Source organism: Pleurodeles waltl, chromosome 5, assembly GCF_031143425.1.
Source record: "Pleurodeles waltl isolate 20211129_DDA chromosome 5, aPleWal1.hap1.20221129, whole genome shotgun sequence".
Taxonomy (NCBI): domain Eukaryota; kingdom Metazoa; phylum Chordata; class Amphibia; order Caudata; family Salamandridae; genus Pleurodeles; species Pleurodeles waltl.
This window is the reverse complement of record NC_090444.1, coordinates 1,060,171,266-1,060,192,910: the sequence shown is the minus strand read 5'-3', so window position 1 is coordinate 1,060,192,910 and position 21,645 is coordinate 1,060,171,266. Positions and strand designations below refer to the sequence as shown.

Sequence of the window (21,645 nt, the reverse complement as noted above, 5' to 3'; positions counted from 1 at the left end):
AACATAGCATCAGCAAAGGCAAAAAGTCAGGGGGCAACCATGCCAAGGAGGCATTTCCTTACAATGTTGTCTTACTCCAAGCTGTATAGGCTCGAAAGCCTACTACCAATTAAGCATATTAGGTGATGTGCATCTCTGTAATGAGAAGGGGTGTGGTCTAATGACATCAACACCCTATATCAGGTGTGCATAATTATTAGGCAACTTCCTTTCCTTTGGCAAAATGGGTCAAAAGAAGGACTTGACAGGCTCAGAAAAGTCAAAAATAGTGAGATATCTTGCAGAGGGATGCAGCACTCTTAAAATTGCAAAGCTTCTGAAGCGTGATCATCGAACAATCAAGCGTTTCATTCAAAATAGTCAACAGGGTCGCAAGAAGCGTGTGGAAAAACCAAGGCGCAAAATAACTGCCCATGAACTGAGAAAAGTCAAGCGTGCAGCTGCCACTATGCCACTTGCCACCAGTTTGGCCATATTTCAGAGCTGCAACATCACTGGAGTGCCCAAAAGCACAAGGTGTGCAATACTCAGAGACATGGCCAAGGTAAGAAAGGCTGAAAGACGACCACCACTGAACAAGACACACAAGCTGAAACGTCAAGACTGGGCCAAGAAATATCTCAAGACTGATTTTTCTAAGGTTTTATGGACTGATGAAATGAGTGAGTCTTGATGGGCCAGATGGATGGGCCCGTGGCTGGATTGGTAAAGGACAGAGAGCTCCAGTCCGACTCAGACGCCAGCAAGGTGGAGGTGGAGTACTGGTTTGGGCTGGTATCATCAAAGATGAGCTTGTGGGGCCTTTTCGGGTTGAGGATGGAGTCAAGCTCAACTCCCAGTCCTACTGCCAGTTCCTGGAAGACACTTTCTTCAAGCAGTGGTACAGGAAGAAGTCTGCATCCTTCAAGAAAAACATGATTTTCATGCAGGACAATGCTCCATCTCACGCGTCCAAGTACTCCACAGCGTGGCTGGCAAGAAAGGGTATAAAAGAAGGAAATCTAATGACATGGCCTCCTTGTTCACCTGATCTGAACCCCATTGAGAACCTGTGGTCCATCATCAAATGTGAGATTTACAAGGAGGGAAAACAGTACACCTCTCTGAACAGTGTCTGGGAGGCTGTGGTTGCTGCTGCACGCAATGTTGATGGTGAACAGATCAAAACACTGACAGAATCCATGGATGGCAGGCTTTTGAGTGTCCTTGCAAAGAAAGGTGGCTATATTGGTCACTGATTTTTTTTTTGTTTTGTTTTTGAATGTCAGAAATGTATATTTGTGAATGTTGAGATGTTATATTGGTTTCACTGGTAATAATAAATAATTGAAATGGGTATATATTTTTTTTTTGTTGAGTTGCCTAATAATTATGCACAGTAATAGTCACCTGCACACACAGATATCCCCCTAACATAGCTAAAACTAAAAACAAACTAAAAACTACTTCCAAAAATATTCAGCTTTGATATTAATGAGTTTTTTGGGTTCATTGAGAACATGGTTGTTGTTCAATAATAAAATTAATCCTCAAAAATACAACTTGCCTAATAATTCTGCACTCCCTGTGTGTGTATGTGTGTGTGTGTATATATATATATATATATATATATATATATGTATATAAATATTTTTATATATATATATATTTATTTACTTGTTTTGGAAGAAAAAAAGAAATATATAAATCTTTTATTAAATTAGTAGACCGACTTCTCACAATGATGTGTTGTTTGCAATGTCATTAAATATTGCTATTGTCTTTTCATCTCAATGCATTATTGTTCTGAGGCACGTAAAAAATGTTGGTACTGACGTCGTCACGTCGGCGAGGACCTCTTATTGCCTGTATGACGTCAGACGGCGTCGCGTGGGCAAATGTGACGTCCTCGTCGATGTGCAGAAGCTAGGAAGAAGATTTCCGTCGAATGCTGGCGCAATGGGAGTATTCATTAGGTGAGGAATCCACAGGTAGCTAATGTATCCACCAGAAAAGTCGTTACTGACGGTAAGTAACTCGTTCATCTGGGTTGCTCCACGGCTCTATCAACACTAACACTAACTATCAATACTAACTTAAGGTAAGTATTATCTCAAACAGGGAATTAAGTTGGTTCTGGATGGAGGAACAGAAAGGGTTCAGAAGGGGGCAGTGAAATGGCATATGTTGATATCATTGTCTCTTAGGTTCATCTTGTGTAGTTTCGCCAGGAGCAGTCTAAGAGGTTTATTGAGAAGAACTTGGATTGAATCCGTGTGGGGGCGATTTTATTACTGAGACCGTGTTTATCCACCATTAACCAGTCCTCTTTCGAGATATGGGACAGGCCACGCTGTTTAATCCATTTGGTTCTTAGGAGTGGGTTTGGCTGTGTCAAGATAAAATCTAGTGATTTATAAATTTTGGAGCTGAGATGGTCTGTGGGTTGTCATGACTTCAACCGGAAAGTGATGAATGTGTCATTGATATATACAAGTCTGGATAGTTTGACTTTAGGGCAGCTTGTGGAGGTTGTGTTTGGCTGCCAAAGCTGCAGAGGAGATTGGTTCTATGTTATAATCATATAAGTATCGAATTATATGGATACCTTTTGCAGTCAGTGAGTGAGGCATGCTGTCAGAGGAGTCTTAGTTTGAGCTTGCAGTTATTCCAGAGCGAGGACGCTAACGACTTGTGGAGTGGAACTTGTGATTGTTTATCTAGGGATTTGAGAGTAGAGGTGATGTCAGCGAGGATCCTCTAGGAGTGCAGTGATTTGAACTTTGATATAGTGAGGTATCCAGTGGTCATTGAAGGGAAAGCAAATGGGGTTTTTATTATCAAGCCAGTGCTATGATATGTTTGGATGACCAAGAGGCGAGCAACTTTTTAACCTATTAATGGTTTTGGATTAATTTACTTGAAGAGTTTCCAAAAAGTAATTAGCAAACCAGATACCTAGGCATTTAAGCTGCGAGAAGTCTGCTATTATGTTAGTTAATGCAGGGATCACTTGTTCTGTGTCTTCCGAAAAGATGAGTATGTCGTCAGCATATGATGAAGTCTTCTAAGTTTTGGGGCCAAATTGGAACCCTTGATTGTGGGTGAGAAATCAATTAAAAGGAGTAAATGCTTAATCACCAGCAGGAAGAGGAGAGGAGATAGGGGGCATCCTTGCCTTGTGCACTGATGTAAGTCAAAAGAGGAGGAGAGTTCTCCATTTATTGTAATGTTTGCTCAGGATTGGCATAGAGGGCCATAGTCATATTGATCAATGGTTCTCCTAAGTTGCAGTTCTTCTAGAACTGCATGGAGAAAAGGCCAGTACACCTTATCAAAGGCCTTTTCTGCGTCAAGTGCAGTTGCTGCAGCCAGGAGTGATAAAAGTCTCGCCTTCTCATTCTAGCCTTGACAAATCCCGTCAGAGTTGTGAATGAGTTTTCGAATAAAGGCTCCTATTCTTTCTGCTAGTATTTTAGCAAATATTTTTGCCTACATATTGAGCAAAGTGATGGGGCTGTAATTTTTCGGGTCTGAGTGGTCCTTATCTTCTTTGAGGATTACCACAATTGTGGCTTCAGCAGTGGTGACTGATACCTTACCTTGGCAAGCAAAACCGTGTTAGTGTGTTCTTGACGTGGTTGATCAATGAGTTTTGGAGCATTTCATACAAAGTAATTGGAAAGCCATCCGGGCCTGGTGCCTTCCTGGATCGGATGGTGTTAATGGCATTCAGGATGTCTGCTGACTTAATAAGTTTATTCAGCTGGGATTTATAAGTTTCTGAATTTATTTTAATACGTAGAGAGCGTAAGAACGTCTCACATTCAGACTTTTGGCAGGGGGCCTTGGGGTATAGAGTTTAGCGTTTAGTTTGGTATTTCTGAATTCCATTCTTGGCTTTAATGTGGGAGATGTTATTAGATGAGTTTCTAAATTTTAGAGCGGCTGCTTATGTTTTCCCGGCCCTGTTAAGAAAAATGTTGGTTGGATTTTTGGGCATGTACCCACAGATAGGCTCTTTTACTGACAATGGTGTTGTATTTATCTTTCAGTTGTTTAATCTCATTGAGTGTCTTTGTTCTTAGGTTGTCTGAAGATGGATTATTTGTTTTTAAATAATCTGTAGCTAGTTTTTCAAGAGTCTCCTTAATATGTAGCTAGTTTTTCAAAAGTCTCCTTAATACGCTGATTTTTATGGGAGATGCGTTTGATAATCTGGCCTCTCATCGAGCATTTGAATGCATCCCACAGGACAAAGAGCGAGGAGACCAAGTTTGTTTTCTTTAAAGAAGAGAACTATCTCTTTGTTAAGGTCTGTTTATATCCTCCGGTTTAACTAATATTTCTTTGTTCATGCACCAGAGTCTAGTTTTCCCTTTAGTGGGTGTAATTTGGATAGACATGGAAATTGTGGCGTAATCAGATATCAAAATGGGGTGAATTGTAGACATAGAGGTGAATTGAAGAAGAGGGTCAGAGACCAAGAGATGGTCGATGCGTGAGAAACTAGAATGTGGGGACGAAAAGAAGGTAAAATCATTACTGGTGGGATTGTGGATCCTCCAGACATCCCTGTGGCAATGTGTGTTACAGAGATTAATCATTTGTTTATGTGATTTGGGGGTCCTAAAGTGGAATGCAGAGTTGTGATCTAAAATTGGGTCCTTTGGGAGATTAAATTCTCCTCCTGCATTCAATTTGGAGTTTGGTGGTATTTGTTAGTTTATTATTAATTTTGGTTCAGAATACAGTGTCATCAGCATTAGGGGCATAAATGTTCATTATATATATATAAATCCTGGATACCAATTGCTCAGCCTAGTGAATAGTCACCTACCCATTGTGTTGTGTTCAAATTAAATCTTTGACAGGCCTGAATTCTTCAAGATTAGAGTGAATGCCGTAGTTTTCATTCCAGTAGCTTCTGTACAAACTAAATTTGCTACCCACTCTCTTTTCTTAGAAAATGGTTTTCTATAGCCAATTTTTGTTTCCTGAAGGAGTACAATGTCACCTTCCAGGCTCTTAAAGTAGTCCATTATCTTTGTTCTTTTGACCGGATGGTTTAGCTCTTTAGTATTTAAGGATATCACATTAATAGATGTCATGAGTATGTGTTGTAATGGTTGTTAGCGGGCCTGGATCCTTGGAGGTGTGCCGGAGTCAACACATGGAGTATGCCGTTGAGTGCATTTCTCCACTGCAGGAGAATGGGCTGTAGGGGTGGAGGAAATAAGTAAGGGTTTTTCGTGTCAAACAACAAGTAATACAACAGGCAGGTGTCTGCACCGTATGGGATGCTGTTGAGCTGCTTCCCACCATGGGGAGTCTGTAAGAGAAAGGATTTCGTGGGGGGGGTTTCGGGGGGACAAGCAGGAATATGACAAAGAGCCCTGTTCGCAGGAGACCCGTCTTGCAACCTAGGAAGAAGTTCTTGCAGGGTTCTGGTTGAGGAGGGGGAGCGAAGAGCAGCTGTTAGTCCTCATCTATGAAGTGTGGTGCAGGGACAAGAGGACCCTTGGTTAGGGGGGGAAAAACTCTGGGACTAGTAGATAACTCATGGGACTCCCCTGTATTATGTGCATATGTGTAAACTTTCTGCATAAGTCATGATAGTGTAAATGTAGGTGCTAATATCGCGTTAACCTAGGTTTGGCAACTTACGTACTGTGCAGAGATATCTATGAGGTCAGAAGATAAAAATGAGAGCTTTACTCGATTGAGCTATGCACAGTGTAGTAGGGAGATCAGGAATGAGGTTTATGAGAGGTTATAGATGTAGTATCGCCCCTCTAGTCTTCTCAACCAGCTCAAACCATTGCAGTAGTTAAAAAGTGGCAAAAAAACTGTCATGGTACAAGAACAAAACACTATCTATGTTCCTTATTATGAGGATAAACTCCAGCGAAACAAAATAGCAGAGTACTTATCTGTGGGATGTGAAGGCAGTACCAACATGGCCATCAAAAGATAGAACAGTATTAGTAACACTAATAGGATATGTCGAAGATTGTAGCATAAACCATCCTTTGAACTGGCAGTCACGGAGGAGCAGAGCATGGTGAGTCTTCTGCAAACGACTCCGCAGTCATCCGTGTCTCTGAATTGTTGTCAAGAAATACAACCAGGTCTGCTGGATCTGAGAAAAGTTTGGTCTGGCCTCTGAAGGCGATGCGGAATTTGGATGATCCAGCAAAAGCAAATGGGATCTCCATCATCGTTAGTCATTTCCTAAGCACTGGAAAGCCTTTCCCGCATATTACAGTTTCTTTTGCGTAGTCTGGTGAAATAGAGATTCTTTGGTTCTGCCACAAGACCACCTTAAACTTCCTCATTTGTGCCAGGATTTGTTCAGTATGCTGGTCCCTTAGCCGTTTAAAGATCAGAGCTCTTGGTGTTGCTGTGTTGCTTGATTTATGTGTGGGGACACTGTTCGCCCCTTCGATCTCAAAGTCTTTGTCAAAGGATATCTGTAAAGCAGATGGGATCCAAGATATAAGAAAGATCTGTGAGCTGATTCAGTTCCTTTGGGTATCCCAAAATATGAAGATTACTTCTTCGGTTCCAGTCTTCCTGTTCCATTACTTGTTGTTTCAGAGCAGATAACGATCTTTCCAAACAAGAGACTTTATTAGATTGACCATTGTTAAAGACTTCTACCGCACTAATCCTCATTTCAGTGTCCGTAATCCTTATTTTTAGGTCCTTAAGGTCATTGCGTATTCCTGCCACCTCCACTTGGAGTAAATCAGTGTTTGTTGTGTTGTTTTGTGCCACGTCATGCACCGTGTTTAGTTTGTGCACGATAGCATTGAGTGTGGATGACGAGTTTGGCTGTTCTTTAACCGGGGACTTTTTACTTTGTGGTGGTTTCTCTGATTTCAGCTTTATTTAAGTTTCAAGTGAGTTTTCCTCAGGGGTACACTGTGTATGTAAGTACTGGTTTTGCTGGCTGCACTGCGTTTATGGAGTAAGAAATGTGTGATCTGGGAAGCCTCTGCCCACAGATAGAAGATCAGGCATGTAGGCTGCGCACTACTATTTACAAACTTAGGAGCAGAAGACACACTTCAGCTTAGAGTAGTTGCCTCCTAGGACAATATAGAGGCAAGCCCGTACGTAGTGTATCACAGAGGGGTTCCATTTCTGAGAGCTACTAGATTACTCTGGTCTACACCAGAGATGTGTGCTCAGAGAGTGTATGGATGTCCACTTGTAGACCTTCAGCCCCGAGACAGACTCCTATATGTGCTGAGTAACCTTTGTGGTCCTACAATAGATATCTACGCTGATCTCAGGTGCACAGCTGTGTGAGAGTATTCTGATCTTATGCAAGCATTTCAGGACTAGTGGGTCAGGATCAGTTGTGGCTTTCTTGCAAGCTTAAGGGTTTTACTCTAGCCAGGTAGTATTAGAGAGGCACTGGGTGGTTGGTTTGGTTTAGTTGCGCCTTAAAGAGTCTTTCTAGAAGGCTCAGAGGGTTCAGAAGTATTTATGGAGTCACTATATGAGATATGGGAACATGCTTTTGATCTGGTTTCCCACGTGCTGCTGCTTTTGAGCGCTGTAATTGTACTTCCAGTTCAGCTTTGATGTTGCCGACGAAGCAAGGAAGCCGTAAGTGCTTGTTTAATGAGTTGACTCTGCCGGTTACAGTACGAAGGCGTGCTACAGCAAGTCCCGGCCAGCTATCTGAGCAGTCCTTGTGGTGTGCACGGGGGAGAGCTGAGTAACTGCCGTCACTCTAGACCCTCAGTAGTATGTCGTCGGAAGTAGAGCTTAATATCTGCTCTTCTACTTCCAAGAGCGATAATGAGTTGTCTTTTTCTTGTTCACCGAGCTGCGCTGTTCTGGACGGGTCCACCATATTGGATTGGGTAGATATCTTCAGTGTAGCTTATGTGGAGTATCGGGGTGTCGGGAGGGTCGAAGGTAAGTCCTGTTCTAGCCTGCCTTGAGTGCAGGTATATAGCTGCTTGCTGGTCAGTGCAAGAACGCTAGTCATGTTGTATTCCGGTCTAATGCGGAGAGATCACCGGAGCTCAAGAGCGAGCCGCCATCATGCCATGCTCCAAGCCACGCCAGAGTTTGTTTTTGAGAGACTGGACAAGAAATTACATCTCTCTGTAATGTCTCTGAAATTAACGCCCAGGATTCTGTCTGTTCTTTAAATCTTCTCCCGATTGTGTTGTTATTTTCATAGAGGCTAGCCAGCTTTAAGCAATATCTTATTTGCAGAAATAGACAAATAAACCACCTAGGGATCAGTACATGTCATTGTACAACATTGTCTGGACATAGACTCAAGGATGGACACTCACGTAGGCCAGGTGTCTACGTAATTGATTTGGTTAATGACCTTCATTCTAGCTTTGTCTCTTCTTATTAGATGTTTTTCTTTGGATCCTTGCAATTCTATTACGTGTTCATGACTATCAGAAAGTTTCAAATGATGGAGAACAATGTTAACTGTAATCCTGGTTCTCCATCGTAGCTAATCTTACTGAATTAATGAGCAAGCACCCTCCTCGCTGAGGATCAGGAATTTGAGATAACATAAATTGGTCTGCTCCAGTTTCAACTGGTGCCCATAATAAAGGGATTCAAGATGAACTGGCTTTAAACTGCCTGAGGCTGTGCCTTGTGGGAACCTGGTCGTATGCAAAGGTAAAGTCACAGGGCGTTTTTCAGACCTCTGTGCTCCTGCAGTCTTTTTCAATATTTGGATTACTGCAACATAAACAAAAGAAAAAAATTCCCTTCTGATAGGCATACTTCCTGCTTTCGTTAATTTCTGTAGAGTGTTTTTTTTTTTTTTTTTTTTTTTTTTTTTTTTAGTAATTGTCCTAAGGTCTTGACATTGTGCTCCTGAATCCGTCAAAATACCTGTGATAGAGAACCAAGATTGCAAATATCTTATTTATTTTTAAGTGTATTGTAATAGTATACATCTTTGCTACTTTTTTTTTTTTTTTCAGAAAAATGCATCCTTCCCATGCTGAAGCAGATTTCTTCTCTAGTCCCCTACCCTCATGATTGAGAAGTCATTCTGGTCAGCGCCCCAGGCTCCAGCCTTGCTCTGCTGATAAATGTACTGAATGCTTCCACCCATCTCCTAAAACATGTAAAGATGTATGACTGCATTACATTGACTGTTACACCAGGTTTAGGTTAAGTAGTTTACAAGATAGTAATTGACTTAACAACTCCCTACTTTGATAAATCACTGTGGCAGTAGGATAGCATCAGACATACAGCCTTGACATCCCCAAATTGGAATGTAGAGAGGGTTGTAGAGGAAAGTAACTAAAAGATACTTGATGTACTCGTTTTCAAAAGGAGCTGGACATTTTGGTGGAAACATCTAATCTGCCACTGGGGCAATACATTAGGCTCGTTTCAAGCTGTCACCTCAGCAGCATTCAATTTTGAGCTGCCCCATCCCACCTGCTTACTTTGAACCTGGACTGAATTATTCATCCTCACCCACCTGTACCACACTCAGTTCTTCTTCCACAGCTGGGTTTGTGCTTTGTAAATACAACACCAATATAAACCAACTGATAAACGTGATAAAAGAAGCCATTATGTAGATAGAGTTGAGATAATTGGAGAGCCGAGGTATGTGACTGAAGTAGTAGGGACTAAAGGCAAAGTTACAAGGGAGGAATGGACTTTGCATAGAAGAAAGAATACTAATGAAGGGGCTGAGTACTAAACAGAGAGCATGACACTGACTGGCTGGGGGGGGGGGGGAGTGGCAGCAGTCAACAACAAGATATGTATTTACTTCTGAAACAGATGCTGGCAACCCTCCTGGCACCTCCCTCTTTCTGCCCTGATTTCTTATTATATCAAATTTAATTTTGCCTTCTTGTGCTTTCACTTGCGTACAAACGTAAGAGATGTGAACCATGATTAAGGTGGTCATTTTGTTTTTAATTGCAAAATACTTTCATACAGTCTTGCATATTTACTTTTTGTGTGTGTGTCCTCTTCTTACATACATGCTGCTGTTTACTGCTTATTATTTTACAGCAAAACAGAAATGCTTGGCTATCTTCTATTCGTTAATTATAGTGATTCTGCATGAAGCGGAAACCATTTTATTTTCCTCGTTGATGCTAGTTGTTAAGACCTTAGCAGCTATATACCCCAGGTGGTTTGTAATTACTCTTAACTAGTTCTCTTACAGTGTTTGTCTCCAAACACACAGTTGTTTAGTGCGAAATATAATTCCACTGTATTACAAGCTAAGCATGGACACAGATTAAATACTTTGTGACAATCTAATACACTAATATGTCTTACTTAAATAGTATGAACAACTGCATTGTAATTAACTTTAGTCAATATGTCATCATTTTTCAGCTGTGAAATAATTAGAGACTGGAAGACTGAAGAATCTCTTTGCTACGCTTTCATTGAGTTTGAAAAGGTATGTTTCATAATGGAAGCATCATTATAATCAATCATGACTTTACGTCTCTGGACTCTATCATTATTTGCTCATGCAAGAATTCAGCATTTTGAGCATTTGCACTATTCCTGCTGGACCGAGGGGCAAATCAGTACAGTTCTGACTGAGCCTTTCATTTTTTGAAGGTTGTTTCAAGTTACTGAGGTTGTTCCATGGCCGTATAGATACATGAGGCCGAATCCCTGTACGAGGTTTCTTAATTCCACAGTAATTTGGAGTATCCTTCCAATGTAGAGTTTGGGAAATCTTATTCCTTATAATATATGGGATAGTTCCATCCTCACTTCCCTGCTTTTCAAGAAAATCTTTTGGTGACTCCCGACCCCTTTCACTTTCTTTCCTATAAACTGGCAAACTGCATTTGTTGACAAATAATTTATTTGTGTTTCTTGCTCTGTGTATTTTCTTTCCCAAAATATTTTTAAGAAATCCCTATCAACTTAGTTTTCAAATACTAATTTTATTTTCCGGATAACATTTTTGTGGTATTCACTACTGCTTCCTGCCTCCAATCTCCCTTGTTCCCTGACTACATAAACTCTTTGGATTTTTAACTTTTGTTTCCACATAGAGAAGCATTTCATTGCTACACCGAAGGTGAAGCGCAGAGGACATATACATTCTGGGGGATATCTGACCCAGTGCAGCATGCACGATGCACTGCATTTTCCCTTATCCCATTTCCATGTGTGTTTCTGTACCACTTCTCAGTTTTTGTCATAAATGGAGAGAAGACAGTCACAAAATCTGGTGCCTTCTTCGATCAGTGAATAAGAAGAAAAGTGGTTGCTGTGTATATATTGCCAGCAGGAAGGAAATTGGTTCCCAACATCCTGGTAGAGCTATGTAGTGCCTGGGAACTTCTGTGCTTCAGTTGCATGTTTAAACTTTGAAGAACATAGCAAAAGTAGGCTGACTCCCACTACAGTTCAGTTGTCACATGATCACTCAATTGTATAAGAAAGTTTCATACTTATTCTGCTTTAATATGTTGTTACAGTAGCGTTCTGATGCCATGTTTTCCAATGCCAAAGCCAACAATGAGTTTGTAAGACAATGCACTCTGCAACATTGTAGCTGGTGTTGAAACAGTGAAAAGAAAAAGGAACTTTTCTGCTCTTTCTTCTGAACTGCATTTGTCATTAAATGTACCATAATTACCTGACTGGCAGTCATTTATGACACTATGTTTTATTTATATCTGATAGAGACATCTAGCCACAGGTTCCTTATCTTAGAATGTTCCTCAGGTGTCAGATTGGATCCGGAAGCTTTTCGAGCAGTACTCCCTAGGTGCCAGTAGGTAGTGTCATTCATCTCCTATATAGGGCCACCCCCTGCACACTGACATCAGTTCTTTTCTTTCCAAACTGGTGGGGTTTAAGCTCTTGGCTCCTGTCAAAGACGGGTGGCTTTAACAGAACCCCATATATTCTGGTTTTGGTGCTTGGAGCCGGACCACAACTTCGATGTGTGAGTACTGCTGCTCCATGAACCCCAAGGCGCTGAGGGAGTGCTCCTTGAAAATCCTTGTTGCCCAACGCCAGTCTGCTCTGCGACACTCCAGATCTCATTCACAAGGAATGTCCCAGGGCAGTTTGCAGAGTTGTTCCACGCAACAGTCTTCACATTCAAAGTTGTCGGGTAAGTCCAAAGAAGTCAGTGTGCTTTAAGTTCCCCACACTGGTCCAAATACTCTAATGTGGAGCAGGAACAATGTCACTCAAGGCCCGCTCCTACGCAAAGCCTGCCTCTGTGTCTGCTCTATGCCTCCCTGAGTTTCCTGGAGCCAGAGCAACCCCCTCCCAACTTTGTGAACTTGAGGCCATGCACCTCATCTTTTGCGGGCTAACCCCTCTGGAGTGCTTTCCGACCCCTTGGGTTCTGCGGGTGCCCTACTGGATTTCCGCCAACAGGTCCGCCCTTAATGCCAGTCAGTCTCTTGGATCTGGTCAGGATCCAGAACGGCTCTGATCACAAGACCACAACCTTCCCTAGTGCCTGTTCCAGTGACAACGTTCCCGGCTGACCCCATACTCCTACTTGACTCTGGTATGGAGCCTGATTAGCATCACCATACTCGGGCCGGAACTTGACCTTCTGAGTTGGAGCTAGGACCTGCTTTATTTGATGTGCCTAAAGAGGATTATGGTTGCAGAGGGTTTGAGGGAGCCTTGGGTACACCAACCCACTTGAGACCGAAGACAACTGGTATGAGGAGCTAGCAGATTCCAGTGGTTTGGACACTTTCCCCGACACTCACCTGGTCTCTCCTGCTAGTGTGGCTATGGAGGATGGGGCTTCCTTTGCTATGGTGATGAGGAGGGCTGCTGAGATCCTGGACCTTACGCTGCTTTCAGTGGCAGTCAAGATGAATGTCTTGACAGTTGTGCTTCAGCTGGGTGTCTCCCCCCACAGAACGTTTCGTGCCACCTAATAAAACCCTCACAGATATCTGGCTTGGGGCCTGGGCCATGCCCTGCATAGGGTCACCTGTGCAGGGGACAGTTGACTGCTGCCTTCACCCCGCTCATGGGGACCCACCTTTCCTCACCCAGCACCCACCCTGGAGAACATGATTGTCCAGCCTCCATTTCAAAAGTTAATCCAGGCATGTTCCCTACCACACCATCCTCTGCATGGGTAACCCAAGAGGCTGGATACCTTTGGCAAGAGGACCGGCTGCCGTTGGACCACCTCGCCCTGGTCTGTCTGGAAGTTCAGCCTCTTTTAGCCAAAGGAGCCATTGAGAGGAGCGCTGGCATCAGGAGTAAGTTTTGGTTACTATTACCACTACTTTCCGGTGTTGAAAAAGAACTGAGGCCTCCCCCTTCCATCCTATTCTAGCCCTGCACACTGTTCCTTCCTAAAGAAGAATAAAGTCAAGATGCTCATGTTATCTCAGGTTCTGTCTGTTCTCTACCATGGAGCGTGGATGGTAGCACTGGACTTGCAGGATGCCTACTTCCAAATTTCTGTCCTGCCTGCCCAGAGGAGTGTCCTGTGGTTCACAGTGGGCCATGAGCATTATCAGATTACTGTGCTCCATTCTGATCGTACCAGTGCCCCTTGGGTGGTTGACCAAGGTGATGGCAGTGGTTGCAGCTCACTTGCGGAGGTCGGGGTTCCAGTCTTTTCCTACGTCTGTGATTTCCTGTTGAAGGTGGGCTCGTCCCAGCAGAAGCCTCCCACCTCTAGACTACTGCGAACCTTCTGCATTTGCTAGAGTTCACTATAAACATACCAGAGTCACACCTGACTTCCTCTCAAATGCTCCCGTTCTTCCGAGCTGTTCTGGATACAGCGCAGCTTCGGCCTATCCTCCTGAACAATGAGGATATTTGGCCTATGATTCTGATGTTTCAGCCTCTAGCCTGGATTCCGATGAGACTGACTCCAAGGCTGGTGTGCCTCATGGCTTGCTGCATCCTGCCGGTAGTGCACGCCGGTTGGCATATGCAGGTTCTGCTGTGGAAACTTAAGTCATAGGGGCACAGCAGCAGTGTAATCTCTCCAGTGTGGTCCCATATCAGCGGGAACTACAAAAGATCTGCGTAGGATAAAGGGCCGCCTTTTGACATGGCTACCCTCCACTTTGTGCCTGGTATCTGATGTGTATTCGACTGAATGTGCACTGGGTTTCTGCTCACCAGGTCCCCCAGTGCCAGACTTCTTACCCTATATTGTGCAGTTGTTTCTCTCAATTGGCACCTTCTTTAGCACCATCTATTAGCCCCTAGTAAACAGTACCTCAGGTACCTAGGACCTGGGGTATTAAAGAGGGTCCCTAAGTTCTACAGCACAAATTGTACCACCCTAAGGGAACTCTCACCAAGTGCCTTCTAGGACCCCTCACCAAGCACATGCCAGGCTGCCACTGCAGGCTGCATGTCTTAGTACAGACAAAAGGGAAAACACAACGTCACACATCCCTGTGTGCCATGTCCCCTAATACTGCATGCAATATATGTAAGTCACCCCTACATCAGGCGTGATGGCCAAAATGCAAGGTGCATTATATTACATGTGCGGACATATCTGCAAGAGCAGATATGCCCCTGCTAGGTCTTAGCCGAGTCTTAGACATAGTGTGCGGACAGGGAAGCCATTTTAAATGCACAGCTACATGACGATAGGGATGTTTGGTATCAAACGTCTTTCAGCCCATACTGATCCTAGTGGTGGATTTATCAACCCATGCACCCAGAGGGCAGCTTAGAGGTGCCCCTCAAAACCTCTGGAATGCCCGCTGACTACTTTGAGCCAGCCTGCCACCACCAGACATGAGTCTGACCCCCTAAGGTGACAACCTTTACTCTCTGGGGGTCAGACACAAAGCCTGCTCTGGGAAGTGTGTTACACATCCATCAGGGTGGCCTGCAAATCTACATTCCAAGACTGGGAGCTTCAAAGAAGCCCACCGCCCTTGGTATGCAGAGCTGGCTTCCCTCACAAGGGACCCAGCCCCAGGGCATATTTGGCATATTTGGCACCTACAGAGGTGGGAAAGTTTGGATTCAGATAAATGTGTCCACCCCTCAGGTCTGTCCAAGCTCTAAGGTGAACTGCATAATGTGGACACTGCATTTCAGAATCTGCCATCTTGGTGTTGGCAGATATAGGAACTCAGGGACAAGGTTATGCCCACTTCCCACAGGAAGTGGTCAAATAGGGGGTGTAGTGGCCCCAAGGGTCAGTAGCCCATTGTACTACCCTACACCTCTAAATTCAGTATTTAAGGGAGCCCCTCACACCAGAGAAGCAGATCCTGATGACCTAAGAACCCCAAGGACCCTGAAGAGCCGCGAAAGCAGAGGAGAAGGAAAGAAGCAGCTGACCTGTTACCAACCCTGCCAGTCTGCATCCTTTGTGGACATCTGCACCAAAATTGACTTTCTGCAGCTATGTCTTTGGAACACCAGGGAGGACTACCTGCGTTTGAAAAAGACTCAAGATCTCCAGTGAACAGCAGACTTGTTCTCCAGCAAACTCCAAAGAAGGGACTCTGAAGCCTCCGGAACCGACAAAACCTGACACCTAAAGTCACCACTGCACCCACCGTTTCCGACCCAAATTGAAGTGGCCACTGATGCTAACAAGGTTCCCCAGTTCTCCAGAGTAGGAGTTTCACCCCTCCTTGACGCCTGCAGCGTTTCTACGCAGCCCCACCTCTACTGCAACTGTTCCGATAAGGAAAACCCGACACCTGAGGACATCTCTGCGCCCGTTACCCCTGAGCTGTGGAGAAGAGGACCAAAGGTGCCTACCTGTGCCCTAGTATCATTCGGTTTGAGCTCTGCTGTTGGCGCCCTGGCCAGAGCATGCAGCCTCTTTTCACAGTGACCGATGTCCATTGAAATGCATCTCGCACCCAGCGCTGGTTTGCATCCTCCACCCGGCTGCCCTCGTGCTGCTAGTGGTGTACTGCTGGTGCTGCCTTGGACCTTGCCCACCACTCACCTTAATTCCTGGAGATTGGTCTTGTAGCTCGCTGTACTTTACCTGTTAGCAGAACTTGTTCATCCTCCCATAGGATAACATTGCAGAAAATGCTGTGTCCACTTTAAAAAGTGAAAAGAATTTATATTTAAAAAACTGACTTGCCTGAACGATTTTCCTGATGCCTAAACATATATAATATATAAAGATACTTGGTATTTATTATACTTTGGTGTGGGTCTCCTTTTTGAGTCCTGTGTCTAATTTATTGATTATTATGTGTATTTGTGGATGTCTTGCACTCCTCTTACTTAGGCCTAAGGCAGCTCAACCCCACTACCTCCAAATAGAGCACTTTTGGATTGCATAGTGAGCCCTGCCCACTCTTTGGGGAACCCCTGGACTCTTTATACAGTGCATCCATTTACTGATATACCACATAAAGCGCCAGCTTCTTACAATCTGCAGTGGTGGCTGACAAACCGCAGTTGGGTCAGCGGTAGACCCCACTACCTTCCCCACCCAGAGCAGACTGGATTGACAAATGCATAACCCCAGGTTGGGACCACCATCTGGGAGAGGTGGAGATCAGAGGACTCCAGCATAGTCTTAGCTCTACATAACTCTCTTGGAGCAGAGAGCTACCCGAATGGCATTGAAAGCCTTTATTCCTTCAGTCAAGGGAAGGCTGGTTTTAGTGTTTACAGACAACACCACAGCTGTTTGGCATTGCAGGATGCAGGTCAGGTCGTACACCCTGAGTCATGAAGCCCGGCGTTTGGGCAGTTTTCTGGTAGTTCAGCATATGATAGGCTCCCTGAACACCAGAGTGGCGGCTCCATCCAGAGGTGGTGCAAGTCAGAGATTGGGGAAAATCATGGCTAGATCTATTTCCCACTGCCCAGAATGCACAACTTTCAGCACTTTTGCATGCTGCGACTCTCACTCTGAGACATCTTTTGTCTCAAGTGGAGCCTCACACTTTCTGTAGGCCTTTACTCCAATACACTCCTTCCTAGAGCTCTCAAAAAGATAAAGAACAACCAGGCTCACATCTTTCTTGTGACTCTGGATTGGGCTTCGAGAGTATGTTAGTCTGAATTCCTGAGTAGGAGTATTGGCTCTCCGTTTAGGCTACCTCTTTGGGAGGATCTACTGTTGTTGCAACAGGGCAGGGTCTTGCGCTCGAACCTGCGCATACTCTGCCTTCATGCTTGCAGATTGAGCAGGAGTAGCTAACAGTTTTTCACCTCCTTTCAGAAGTCTGGCATCCCTCAACCAAGACCGTTTATACCTGCTGTTGGGGCAAATTTGTGGCTTGGTGTGCTTCCAGAAATGCTGACCTTCTTTCTGCACCATGTCTCAGGTTTTGTTGTTTCTCTCAAGGCCTTGTTCTAGGCACTGTTAAAGGGTTCATTTCTGTCATTTCGGCATTCTTGCGGCTGCCAGATCAACCCTCTTTGTTCAAGTCACCTGTTGTGACTCATTTCTTAAAAGGGCTGTAGCATACGTTCCCTCCAAAACCCATCATCGTGTCCCAGTCGGACCTGAACCTTGTTCTGACCATCCTGATGTGCTGCTCTTGAGCCCTTGCACACCTGCCCTCTACGTCTGTGGATCTGACAAACAGTCTTTCTAGTGGCCATTATATCAGCCAGGAGGGGTTAGTCAAGTGCAAGCCCTTTCTGTACACCCTCCTTAGACCTCTTTTTTTTCCCCCCAGGTAAACTGGTTTTAAGGATGAATGCCTCTTTTCTGCCGAAAGTGGTAACACTTTTTCACTTAGGCCAGACCATCCCATTGCCTACTTTGTAAACTCTGCCTAAACCTTCCAAAGAGAAGGAGAGACTTCACTGCCTGTACCCAAAAGGAGAATCATCGGTCTACATTGATTGTTCCAGAGAGCTCCGGGTGGAGCATCAACTGTTCATTGGGTTCATTGGGCGAAGAAAGGACAGACAGTTCACAAATAGACCATCTGACGATGGATAGTGCTCTGCATTACAATCTGATATGCACTGGCTAAGAAGCTGACCACTGAAGGCTTGCAGGCTTATTCCACCAGAGCCAAAGTTGCAAGCACTGCATTAGCTTGAGGATTCCCTGTCATCTGTCAGACTGCAATGTGGACGTCTCAGCACACATTTAAAAAGTACTACTGATGGACATTCAGGTCTGTTGTGACTGGCATTCTTCGCTGTTGGTTCTCCAGGACTTCCTGGTCTGAATCTGTTTGCAAACCCCCCTCCTGAGAGTTATTGCTTGAGTATCAATTCTGAGGTGAGGAATCTGCATCTCAAAGTCTTTCAGGTGAAGAAGTTACTCACCTTCGGTAATACCTTGTCAGGTAGAGTACACAGTCCTTATTGATGCTACCATCCAAACTACTCTGCAAATTGATTTCTCCATATGTGGAACCACTTAATTGCTCCTTAGTGTCTGCAAGCTAGTACATCAGCAACCTTCGTAGCTTCCTGCTTCTGGTGGGGAACGGTTGTGGAAGGTAGCTGATGTGTGCGGTCTGGGGTGGCACATATATAGACATCGCTCACATCACTATGCCCGTGGACACCGATGAGCTGAATGACACCACCTATCAGCATGCAGAGGTACTGCTCGAAAAGTTTCCTGATCCAGTATGGCACCTGGGTAATATTCTGCGGCTACATTTTCTTTACCAAAGAAGGTGTTATCGAATGTAAGTAACTTGTCCTTCACTTCTTTACTACACTATCTTTTGAAAATTATTTCTATACTTTAAAAAATGTGGTTGAGGTATCTTTCACAAGAAGGAGCACAAGGGCAAGGTTTAAGAAGGTGTTTGTGGGAAGGGTTATTGTGTAACCATGCATTTGAGGAACAATAGACCCCTACTGTACAGTATAGGAGTATTTCAAGAAGGTATTTCTTGAGCTGTACTCAAATGTTAATAATTGGTCTGTACCATTTGTATAACTGATATAAGAGGATGGCAATAAACATTGCAGAGTTTTATGGACAGTTCTTTATCTGCTGCTTTTTGTTGTGTGCTGACCCCTGCCGTAAACAGGCCAAACATTGGAGAGACAACATGCAGGGAACTTGCATCTGAGCAGCTTCCAGTAGTGAAGGTGACACGTTGTGAATAGAAACGATGCATACATTGTTTTATACCAGTATTTTTCCATTTCCTGTTTATGACCCATGGTGCATTTATAGACCGTTATTTAAGCTGCACTTAGGGCATCTTTTGTTCTTGGCATACCCCTATGCTGCAGACACCTGTTAATGTTGCCTGGCTGTCAGTTTTATTTAGATAGCTGTCCAGTTTATTTTTCCTGCTGTCCATCCTCAAAAATATGGCCACTTTGGAAGTACACCTCCTCAGCAAAAACATTTGGTAGTTTAAATCTCTCTAATATTGCCCATTATTTTAGTTAATATTTTTTCCCATGAGATATGTGATAGAGCTAGTAATATCTCTCCCACCACTTGAAATGCAATAGCAATTGATCAATAATGGAGAAAAACTAATTTTAAGTGGTGGGATTGCTGGTTATGAAGTCAGTAGTTTAGTGTATAGGGAACCTGCTTAACAGGAGAAATGTCTATTTCTTTTTATAGGAAAGTGGATTGTTATTGCCTGCTGCTAGATGTCAATCAAATAAAATAAACATATGCTCAATCTCTGGTAATGTAAACAAAGCAGCCAGTCATAAATCAAAAGCAATGAGTAATGTATTTAAGCAGTGTATACACAGTAGAAAAGCCGCACAAAACATAATAAAGTTTCACAATATTTTAATATGAGGAGAAAAATGTTATGAGTAAAATAAGGCCAAAACAATAGAAAGCTAGTAAGGGTGAACTGGAGATGTGAATTTTTAAAGATTTAAGTGAAAATAGTTCCAAAAAATATAAAGAGTGCGTTGATGGTCTATGAAAGTGGTAGACTAGGACTTATGGGGTGATTTGAGGCCGACTGGGATGGTCCCGGTAAAAGTCTGGAGGTCAGAAAGTTCCAAACAGTTTCTAAGTACCCAAGCATGAAGGAACTTTGTCACTTTTTGAAAAGAAAAATTCTCTTTGAGGAGGCCCCTGCTGTAATTGTACCTGCTGCTGTGGAACCAAAGGTTGAATACTTGAAGCAGGTTGGTCCCAATCCGATGTTGTGGAACTGCTGGCAGGGTACTTTTTCCCACAGCCCCCCCTAGAGCTATGGAGAAGAATTTTCATCTGGTGCCCAAACACCCAACAGTGTACTCCTTTAAGGCCCCCAGGACCTCGGGGATGGCACTTAGGAACTCTGATGGTGTCAGGCAGAGGCCAATAGAACATTTCATTCCGGGTCCTGTTGCCCCACTGGTCCTGGAAAAGGCATCTGTTAGGATTCTGTAGCCACACAGGAGGGCACCCACCTAACCCTTCGAGTTCATTTCTTTTTCTAGGTGCAAGAGGGAGCAGGGCAAGCCATTCAGGGATTCCTGGGTATAGCATATTTATCTCTGGTAACAACTAGTGAGTGGAGTAACTCCTGGGCACTTCTTATCTAATCAGGTAAACGTTCCCAGGGGAAACCCTACCTACTTTTTCTTAGCTCCTGTTTATCTTATTGAAAACTATCCAATAATGCACCTCATTTTCAAATTTTAAGATGGGGAAAACCTTCTCCTCTTGTACAGAGACTGTGTGTCCATCCGTCGGTGTGACTAGGGTAAAGAACAGTCACCACCTCTGTTGTCACTCAGAACTGGTTTGTGTTGTACCTTTCCTCCCACTGAGTTTGAGGCCAGCCTGAGAAGGGGGACAAAAGATGGGGCCTTTCATCTGTCACCTAACTTTTACTTGTGCCAGTGAAGGTCCCTTTGAAGTAAAGTAAGGTCTTGGGCCCTGTGTTTATAAACCACTGCAAAAAACAAGGTTTAAAGCTCTCAAGATGGAAGTAGTGGGAGGAGAAATGCAGTAGAACATGCAACTTTTAGACTGAGTTTAGTCCAAAAGCAAATGGGGAGTTTGTGCTTTTAAATCTTCTACTCTAGTCTGTTTCCTGATGGAGGAGAAAGGGAAGAGAGTGCCAAAGTAAAAAAGAGATTTTGAAGGGATGTGTTTTTAGGTTGGTTTTGGGGAATATTTGATCATTCTTGACTATGTTGTTTATTTGTGGGAAGAACAAAAGACGCATCATGGTCGAAGATTACTTGTATGGCTTTGACCCTGCTTGATGAGAATAGGGACAGTGTGGTCATTTGAACTGTGATGCACTTGTGTTTTGTTATTGTTGGAAATGGCCCTTTTTGCAGGGTCATCCCCAGTCTTTTTGCCTCCTTCCTCCTATTTTTTCTGACCTGTTTTTGTTGGCTTTAGGACTCTGGGCACTTCACCACTGCTAACCAGTGCTAAAGTACATTTGCTCTCTGTGTAAAGTGTACTGCTGATTGGTTTATCCATGATTGGAATATTTGATTTACTAGTAAGTCCCTAGTAAAGTGTCATTGAGGTGCCCAGGGCCTGTAAATCAAATGCTACTAGTGGGCCTGCAGCACTGGTTGTGCCTCCCACATCAGTAGCCCTGTAAACATGGCTCAGACCTGCCACTGCAGTGTCTGTGTGTGCAGTTTTAAACTGCCAATTCGACTTGGCAAGTGTACCCACTTGCCAGGCCTAAACCTTCCCTTGTACTACATGTCAGGCACCCCTAGAGTAGGCCCTAGGTAGCCCCAGGGGCAGGGTGCAGTGTATGTTTAAGGTAGGACATATACTAGTGT

The 21,645-nt window shown here is 43.9% G+C and overlaps 1 protein-coding gene across 1 annotated transcript in view; it reads left to right on the top strand.

Annotated features, from left to right (window-relative positions):
• Nucleotides 1–21,645, top strand: part of PPIL4 (peptidylprolyl isomerase like 4) — a 215,606-nt gene that overhangs the window by 101,483 nt on the left and 92,478 nt on the right. The window contains exon 9 of the mRNA XM_069235276.1: nt 10,354–10,420. Coding sequence (XP_069091377.1) covers nt 10,354–10,420 — 67 coding nt within the window. The remainder of the gene's footprint in view (nt 1–10,353; nt 10,421–21,645) is intronic.